This window comes from Arachis duranensis, chromosome 6, assembly GCF_000817695.3.
Source record: "Arachis duranensis cultivar V14167 chromosome 6, aradu.V14167.gnm2.J7QH, whole genome shotgun sequence".
Lineage (NCBI taxonomy): Eukaryota > Viridiplantae > Streptophyta > Magnoliopsida > Fabales > Fabaceae > Arachis > Arachis duranensis.
Genome location: NC_029777.3, coordinates 100596541 through 100605709, shown reverse-complemented (window position 1 = coordinate 100605709; position 9169 = coordinate 100596541). Strand labels below are relative to the sequence as shown.

Below are 9169 nucleotides of genomic sequence, written 5' to 3'. Positions count from 1 at the left end.
AGCAATTGTCAGTAGCAGAAAATTTAAAAAGAAGAAAAAAAAAAGTAATAACTAGAATACTTCGCGACAACGAAAAGAATTTCTGTCTAAAGTTTTGGTATTATTGATGGACTGCTAAAATTTAGCCTTCGCCCGGTCTCTGGTAATAATTTAGAGGCATAGTTATAAAACGGGATTTCATAATTTCAATAATTATAATTACACATTTATTATATTTAATATTATTTATTTATTCTAACAGTGGTTAATAAAAAAGGCAGTTAGATAAAGATGTTAAAATATTTTTTTAAGATATTTTTTAAAAATTAAAATTTGACACATATAATTAATTAAATTGTATTATTTTTATTAAAATTTAGACTAAATAAATCAGTTTAGCAAAAAAATAATAAATTAAATTTTAAATCGGTATAAATTAATATTATTTTTATAAAAATAACTAAAATATTTTTATTATATATTAATTTTAAAAATTTTAAATTCTAGACTTTTTTTTCTTTGTCGTTATAGGGTTAGAATTTAAACTTTTCAATATATATATATATATAATAGGGATATTTTAGTTGTGTTTTATAATAGGGATATTGTAGTAATTTTTTATAAAAATATTAATTTATACCAATTCAAAATTTAATTTATTAATTTTTTTGTTAAACTGATTTGTCCAGTCTAACTTTTAATAAAAAAATAATACAGTTTAATTGAGTTTCCGTTATACATTTTGTCATTCCCTCTCCATAAAAAACTAATGAGAAAGTGATACTAATAAATATAGTTTAATTAGTAGAACTAGAATTCTAAGTGAGCTAAGTAAACTCTTTTGAAGAGCCAAACATGGCTTTGTCATACAACAAGTTCTCCTTCTCACTTGCACCACAGGTTTTTGAAGTTTTTCATCATCCAATGCAATGTAAATGAAGAAACAAGGTAGAAGAAGCTACAAACCCAAAATAAGCAAGGAAATGAGGTCCAATGAGAAGTGTTTTCCACTTCAAACAACCATTCAGAAACTTAGCACGCGAGTCAAGTTACTAAAACTTGCATAATTTCTCACTCAATAAATCAACACTACAAAAGGCCACCCAAGCCAGATCACACCACACGCATTTTTCCAATCATAATCAGTAATCACATATTACACATATAGAATAAGATCCATTATGGCCTCTTTGAATCCCAACAACTTCAATTACCCATTCTACCCTTCTCCACCACCTTCTCACCCTTTCAACCCACCACCACCATCCTTTAAGCCTCCACCACCTCCTTCCCACTCCTTCACCCCTCCACCACCACCCTCTCATCTGTTTTCTCCTCCTCCTCCACCTCCACGTGGACATCCACCACTACCACCTCCGCCATCTCATCCATTTAGTCCTCCACCACCTCCGCCGCATCATCCAATTGTTCCACCACCCCCTCATGTTCGCCCGCCCCCATCCCCGGTCCCGCCACCGCCTACTCCCAACCACCCAACCGTCATTATCGTCGTGATTGTCTCCATGGGCGGCCTTTTGTGTCTTTCAATGCTGGCATTCGCGCTGTTTTGCTGGGTTCAGAAGCGGAAGAAGAAAACTGAAGAAACCGACATCATTCACATCGATGAGCACAAAAAGATTAAGGAAACCATTGTTCCTGGCCCTTTTGGAACGCAGACAGTAGTGATATCAGTTGAAGATGATGTTCATATCGACGAAGAAATCAAGAAGAAAACAGAGGAAGGTGGTCATCATCATCACGGTTTGCATGTTGAACCATCTTCGTCATCAACTGATCAAGGAACTTCAAGAAGCGCTGATGATGAGGTGGGAATATCTAAACTACTTCATCACCATCAACAAAAGCACGATAATGATAATGCATGATGAGAACAGGAACAAGCCGTGATTGAAATATTTATATGCATGCGTACGTGTATATTCCCCCGGCCCCCATTATTGAATTGTCTTCGTCCAAACAATAATTCCTCTAATATCTTATTAATTCACCAAAATTACTTCAACGAATAAATATTTTAATTTGAATCATGTTTCTTTTAACTTATGGCGTTATATAGTATGCACCCTTCTTTTGTTAAATTCCTCTCTTCTTTTGCTGGGTAAATAATTGTCCATCTCAAAATATAAAAAAGAACATATGTTACAAAGAAACAAATAAAACCAAAAATCCAAACGCTAAGAATGTAAGAGGAGGATAAGTAAATAAGTAAATAAGTAAAGAAAAAGTCTAGGACATCAATTTTATTGAATTTTGGCCAATATGTAACTAATAGAGAAAAGTAAGTCATTGAATAAAATTTCACACCAGTCCCACACTATTAAATCATTATTGATAACTATTTGATAGCTACTAATCACAAAAGTTACTGACCGTATTGCTCATAAGTAAATAAGTAAGTAAGTAAGAAGAAGACCATGACCAGAAATTCAAACATTAGGAGTGTAAGAGAAGTATAAATAAGTAAGAAGAAGAGTCCAATAACCGATGCGTAAATGTGAAATACTTTATAACAATTTGGTTGAATTTAGTTAGTTGAGGAATGCTAGGAGGTCAGCAATTTTTGTATTTTGTAATTGTTAATTAGACATTAATAATATTTTTAATGGTGTGAAATTATATCTAATAATGGGAGATCACTCACTTTTATTTTTGATGGTTAAGTGCTGGCCAAAAAACATAAAAATTACTGGTCCTCTGGACTTTTCCTAGTTAGATATTTTATTTGATTTAAGAGTTTTTTTTTTTCGTTTCTTTATAACAAAAAAAGTTTAATAAATGAAGAGTTGGTAAAGAAACTTTTATGCAATCAATTTATTTTATCTAAACTTAAAATATTTTTAGTCATTTTTAAATCTATATGCATAATTAAAACAAGAGTAATTCTTCGCATACAAGTGATTAAGGTTTGTAAGCCTTACAAGTTCAATTAAAACTAACGCTCAAAACACGCTTTCAACCATTCTTCTTCCTCTTCGTCTTCTCCTTCTTCTTTTCTTTCGTTTCTTGCCTTCTCTTTCTCCTTCTTCTTCTTCTTCTTGCTGCACGTTCTTCTTCTTCTTACTCTTCTTCTTCTCCTTTTCTTTCATTTCTGCACGTTCTTCTTCATCGTCTTCCTCTTCTTCTTCATTTACGTTCTTTTCTCTCTGTTTTATCTTTTTTTTTTCGATTTTTCATGGTGAAATCGTTTTTGAAGAAGAAGAAGCAGTAGAAGATGAGGAGGAGAAAGAGAAAGAGTTCTGAATTATGCATAAGATGTATTTTAACGAATTTTGGGTGTATTTTTTTAAATCCTTTGAGTGTATTTTCTGTAATCCTTTGGTGTATTTTTTATAATCGTTTGGGTGAATTCCTGTAACCATTTGGGTGTATTTCTGTAATCCTTTGGGTGTATTTCTGTAATCATTTTGGGTGTACTTCTGTAATCGTTTGGGTGTATTTCTAAAGTTCCATTATCTTCAAAAGGATTACAGAAATACACCCAAAGGATTACGAAAAATACACCCAAAGTATTTAAGAAATACACCCAAAATTCGTTGCATAATTCAGAACTCTTTCTCTTTCTCCTCATCTTCTACTGCTTCTTCTTCTTCTTCAAAACGATTTCAAAGCTTGATTTCAGAAACCATGAAAATCGAAAAAAAAAAAACGAACCGTTCTGAGTGTAGCGCTTTGAAAACAGGAAACCTTGAATAACGCATTAAAAGACCTAGTAACTTGTAAGACTTGTAAGTCAAAAAGACTTGTATGTGTAGCACTCTTCTTAAAACAAAACACTTATTTAAAATAAGAGGAAGTAATACTAAAACTAGATATTGACCGGTCATTGTAGAGGATTGTTAAATTTTTTTATTAATTATTATTTTCAATAAGATTATATTTTGGATAAAAAGTTTATTAAATGATTTTGTTATCTAAACAATTTATTGTAAATGATTTTGTTATAGAAGTTGTTTCATTTATTGCGTATGCAACAAAACCGATTTAAAAAATATATATTCATCCCACTTAAAAGTAGCATCCATAAACTGTTACTTATGTGGAAAATAATTTTCAAATTCGTCCGTAAAAAAAAAACATAAAATTGTTAAGAAAAATTGTAGCTTTTTGAAATTTTTTTCAGGAAAAAAAAATTGCAAAGGTTTACTTACAAAGTTACAAATTACAATCCCAATCTATTGACAAAATTAATTAAAAAATCAATGGCGAAGAACAAGGTGCCAAGTTGAATCATGTAACAAGAAAAAATAAAAGCATAATTGATTAAACTAATTAACTGCATCTCATACATTAAAACAAAAAGATATCATCAATAACTAAATGACATTGTTGCACTGAGATATATATCTATTAACAACACAATTTATCTGTAAGAGGCATTCTTTAAACTTTATTTAATTTAGACAAATGAAACTTAATTTTAGGGTTCAAACTTATCAAGGAGTACGGTGGCAACAGCGCGAGTAAGGTCAGATTTTTTTTTTTTATCTAATTTTGTTTCGTTCTATAATAATCAGTATAAAATTCGCTTTCCTTTTTATTCTGGGAGTAGTAAAATTTTGAATTCTAATCCACCTATGCGAATATCCATTTCATCCTTATCTGTCCATATAATAATTATTAAAATTTAATAAATAAAATTAAATTTTAAAATTTATATAACCATTATCATATACATAATATAAATTAAAATAAAAATTTAATTATGATATAATATTATTAATCATTTTACTAATTTAAGTAAAAAATATTCTACTCCCAAATTACCTCATAAACTCTAATATTATGATAACCATCCGCACTCCTAGTGAATTAAACATTCGACATATCTATTGTTCATATTGTTTAGTATTCTCATTGTCTACTTATATCTTTTCATTATATAAACCTGACCCCACCCAAGTAAAAATCCGCCCCAAGCGGATAGGAGTAGAATAGATATCCGCAGGTTCAGGTAGTGTTGTCATTCCTATCAAGGAGAGATCTAAATTCATTTATCTAGCAATCTTATAGGCACATTATTGTGCAATAAATCAAGTCCGAAAGATCTAAATAAATTTAAGGGTTAAGTAGAATTTCGGTCTTTAAAGTATAGTTTGAAATTTTTTTCGTTTCAAATTTTTTTTATATACAAAATCGTCCCTAAGATTTAACTTAATTTTAAAATCGCCCTTGCTTTAGCGACCAAAATCATACGAAAGTGACAACGGAAGCAGAGACAGAGATAGATGTGGATCGTGGACAGCTTATTATTCTTCTTCTTCTTTTTTTTTCTTCTCCTCCTCTTTTGCAAGAGCATAAACACTCTTTTTTTCTTATTTTTTTTTACAATTTTTTGTTATGAGTAATTTAGTTCAAAATTGTAATATTTAAGTAAAAAAAAAAACGATTTTAAAACTTGATTTTAAACGGGAACGATTATGTATACAAAAAAAAGTTATGAACAAACGAAATTTTCGACCTATACCTTAAAGACAAAATCATACTTAACTCTAAATTTAATCTAACATGGAACCATTAATTAAAAAATCAAATATGAATAAGGATATTTCCAAAGCTAATGCTTTTGCAACTTGGCAGCATCCAAAGCCTTGGTCATTGCGGAAACACATTTGGATAATTTATACTAAGCTATCTGCAATTATGTTTGAAGAAAGCTAAATAATCGCATATTTGCATGTAATACAATTTCCTCCAGTGTGTTGATGGAGGAGTGATCTTTATACTCTATCAATGTAATTAAAATTATAGTAAAATAAAAATAATCTATTTCATTTAATTATCACTAAGTATGATTTTATAGAACTTTCAAGGAGAACTATAATGTAAAAGGCTAACAAAAAAATAAAAAATCTATAGTAGTGATTCTGGTAGACAAGACATTATTCGGCTCAATGTCAACAACTCAGCATATCAAATATCCAAGTGTGAATCTGTGATGAAGTTTATTAAATGTCATCATACAAACTTTGTTGGAGTGTCCTTAGAATTCCAACTCATCTTATTTTGATGGTTTCTTTAAACATGTGTCACACATTGGAATAATGATTTTTTTTTTATTAAATAGAAAATCATTTCAACGCAGTACTCAAACTCAACAAGTGAAAAAACCAAGTCATTAGATACTAAATTAAAAATATAAACTAAATTTCACTAAGATTAAAGTATTTAGGTGTATTGTAATTTATTTGAAAAAAAAATTCTAGAAAAATGGCCTTTATTAATGTCTCAAGGTAAGCTAATAAAAAACAAAATTTAAATTTAATTAAAAAAACTTAGTAATTAACAGTACAAAGAGATTTATAAGGCCCCTAAAAATCCACAGGAATCATTAATCAATCCTTTCTCTCCAACTATTCTACCAAAACCACAGCACCCCCTGTTTTACAAACCCCACCAATTTCTATTGGCACTTTCAATGCAACTTACTAAACAAATAGTTTGTCTTCAATGTCGATAATACCCTCCCTTGTGGGACCAGCACTTCCTCTAATTATGGACAACATTTTCTAAACCAAAAATAACCAACCAAATCTAATCAGTAATCACAATGTATTTTTCCAATGTGCAAGGATTCATTTACCCACAGAAATATCACAAAAGAGATGTTCATTACTGCACATTTCTCCTACAAATATTTATGACCTTGCTCACTCTAACATCATTTCCATCCTCAAGCAAGAGAAAAAAAAAAAACATGCAAATGCAAATAAGTTCCTTGCGCACTCAAACTTTCTTGCATTCACCCGCTCAAAAGTATGGCCGCCACATCATGGCATTGCCAAGAGCTGCCGCCATTGCGGCACCGCCTCCCTTGAAATCCCAGAAAACCCACTCCATGGCACCAGAAAAGATCGAGATTTTCAAGTCACTGGAAAACTGGGCCTCAGAATGTGTGCTACCGATGCTGAAGCCAGTAGAACAATGTTGGCAGCCACAGAATTTGGTGCCAGACTCATCGCAACCCTTGGATGAATTCACCGATGAGGTGAAGAATCTCCGGCAGCGCACTGCGGAGATTCCGGATGATTACTTTGTTGTGTTGGTGGGTGATATGATCACGGAGGATGCTCTACCTACTTATCAGAGCATGATTAACAACCTAGATGGGGTTGGGGACGAGATCGGGTCAAGCCCAAACCCGTGGGCCGTGTGGACTCGAGCTTGGACGGCTGAAGAGAATAGACATGGGGATTTGCTCAGAACTTATTTGTATCTTTCGGGTCGGGTTGATATGTTGATGATCGAAAAAACAGTGCAATACCTCATTGGAGCTGGCATGGTATAAGTCTTTTAATTTCAATTAAATTTAATTATTATCTGATATTTGAGGTTCTGAGATGTGATTTACTATAAAATCTCAGTAACTTTCATTTAATAGTGTTTAATTTACGGTACAAAATTCATGTTAAGTTCTAATTTTAATAAGTATTATTTTCCATAAATATAAGTTGCTAATTCTACAAAAGCTTATATATTTAAAATTGTGTGACTAGTTTCATTTTGAACTTTATTAATAACAGTGCTTTTATTGTCTATTTTAGTGTATATTTTATTGAAAGATATAAAAAAAATTAAACAAATGAAAAATTTTAAACGGTTGGAATCATTAGATAAAATTTGAATAAAATATTAATAAATTAATGTTTATTCAAAATTGAAGCTCTAGTATTCAATATGCATATCTAATTAACTTTTTTTTAATCAACTAGAGCGTTTTTAGAATTTTAGCTCTCACTTTGCAAAAAAAAAAATATACGATTTTTACAATGGCAAAATCAAAATTACAATTTTAGTGTTTTACTTAAACACTTGTCAAGACAAATAATTGTGAAAAGTTACGCGCGGTTAATTTTAGGTGAAGTTACCTTATGTAAGAGTTAAATTGGTAAAATGACTGAATTTTCACCAAAATAATTACATGAAAGATAAACCATTAATATTTAAAAAATGAGTTAAATATATATTATTAGATTATTAAATTAAAAAAATTAGATTAAATATAGTTAAAATCTAATATTTTTTTATTTAATTTTATCAAAAAAATAAAATTATTTATTGATATTATTCCAAATTTGATTATGTTTGAATTTGACAGGATCCAGGAACCGAAAACAATCCTTATTTGGGGTTTGTGTACACCTCATTTCAAGAACGAGCCACCTTCGTGTCACATGGAAACACAGCCCGGCTAGCAAAGGAGGGTGGTGATCCTGTGCTGGCTCGCATATGTGGGACCATAGCTGCAGATGAAAAGCGCCACGAAAACGCATATCAAAAGATTGTTGAGAAGCTTCTAGAAGTGGATCCCAGTGATGCAGTTGTTGCAATAGGAGACATGATGCAGAAAAAGATCACAATGCCAGCACACTTGATGTACGATGGGAGTGACCCTAAGTTGTTCGAGCACTTCTCCGCCGTGGCGCAGCGATTGGGCGTGTACACGGCCAATGATTATGCTGATATCTTGGAGTTCCTTGTTGAACGGTGGAGATTGGAGAAGCTAGAAGGATTGACGGCTGAGGGAAAACGAGCACAAGATTATGTGTGTGGGTTATCTCAGAGGATCAGGAGGCTGCAAGAGCGTGCCGATGAGCGAGCACGCAACATGAAGAAGTCACATAGCGTGAAGTTCAGCTGGATCTTTAACAAGGAAGTGCTTTTGTGAGTTGAGAGTTTAGACATGAAAATTATGTACTAGGCTTTGCTTGCATCACAAGAAACCTTGGTTGGTAGAGAAATATGTGATATGGTGGTGTTGGTAGGTGGCACTTATGCATGCTAATAAGAATGAACATAGCTTTGTTTGCTAAATTGTTTTCAACATAGTTATTTCTCGTAATTTATGATGCACGGGCATGAGATACGAGATACTATCCAAGATATGTCGACACACAAATTTTAAAATTAAAATTTCATAACACATAGGAACACATATAAAATATTTTTTAATAATATTTTGATTTTTTATTAATATTAAAAATAAAATTAATTTTTTAATTTTTAATAGAATTTTAAATATATAAAATATTTAGAATACTTTTTATTTTAATAAATAATAATGTATATTTTATTTAAATTTATTTCAAAAATATATATTAAGATTAAAATTGGATACGTTGATACGTGATGATATTTAAATGTATTTAAACATATTTAAAAAATAATTTTT

The 9169-nt window shown here is 31.0% G+C and overlaps 2 protein-coding genes across 2 annotated transcripts; both read left to right on the top strand.

Moving 5' to 3' along the window:
- Positions 1 to 1119: 1119 nt before the first annotated feature.
- Positions 1120 to 2027, top strand: LOC107494968 (protein TRACHEARY ELEMENT DIFFERENTIATION-RELATED 7-like). Its single transcript, XM_016116010.3, has one exon. It carries the CDS (start codon positions 1161 to 1163, stop codon positions 1863 to 1865), a length of 705 nt encoding a protein of 234 aa, XP_015971496.1. The 5' UTR covers positions 1120 to 1160; the 3' UTR covers positions 1866 to 2027.
- A 4510-nt stretch (positions 2028 to 6537) lies between these two features.
- LOC107495066 (stearoyl-[acyl-carrier-protein] 9-desaturase 6, chloroplastic) lies at positions 6538 to 8811 on the top strand. The gene is made up of 2 exons (XM_016116136.3): positions 6538 to 7279; positions 8096 to 8811. Exons 1-2 carry the CDS (start codon positions 6548 to 6550, stop codon positions 8663 to 8665), a joined length of 1302 nt encoding a protein of 433 aa, XP_015971622.3. The 5' UTR covers positions 6538 to 6547; the 3' UTR covers positions 8666 to 8811.
- Positions 8812 to 9169: the final 358 nt, after the last annotated feature.

Coding starts and splice junctions, on each gene's coding strand:
- LOC107494968 (XM_016116010.3), top strand. CDS start 1,161: ATGGCCTCTTTGAATCCCAACAACTTCAATTACCCATTCTACCCTTCT.
- LOC107495066 (XM_016116136.3), top strand. CDS start 6,548: ATGTATTTTTCCAATGTGCAAGGATTCATTTACCCACAGAAATATCAC. Junction 7,280..8,095: donor ACCTCATTGGAGCTGGCATG/GTATAAGTCTTT, acceptor TGAATTTGACAG/GATCCAGGAACCGAAAACAA.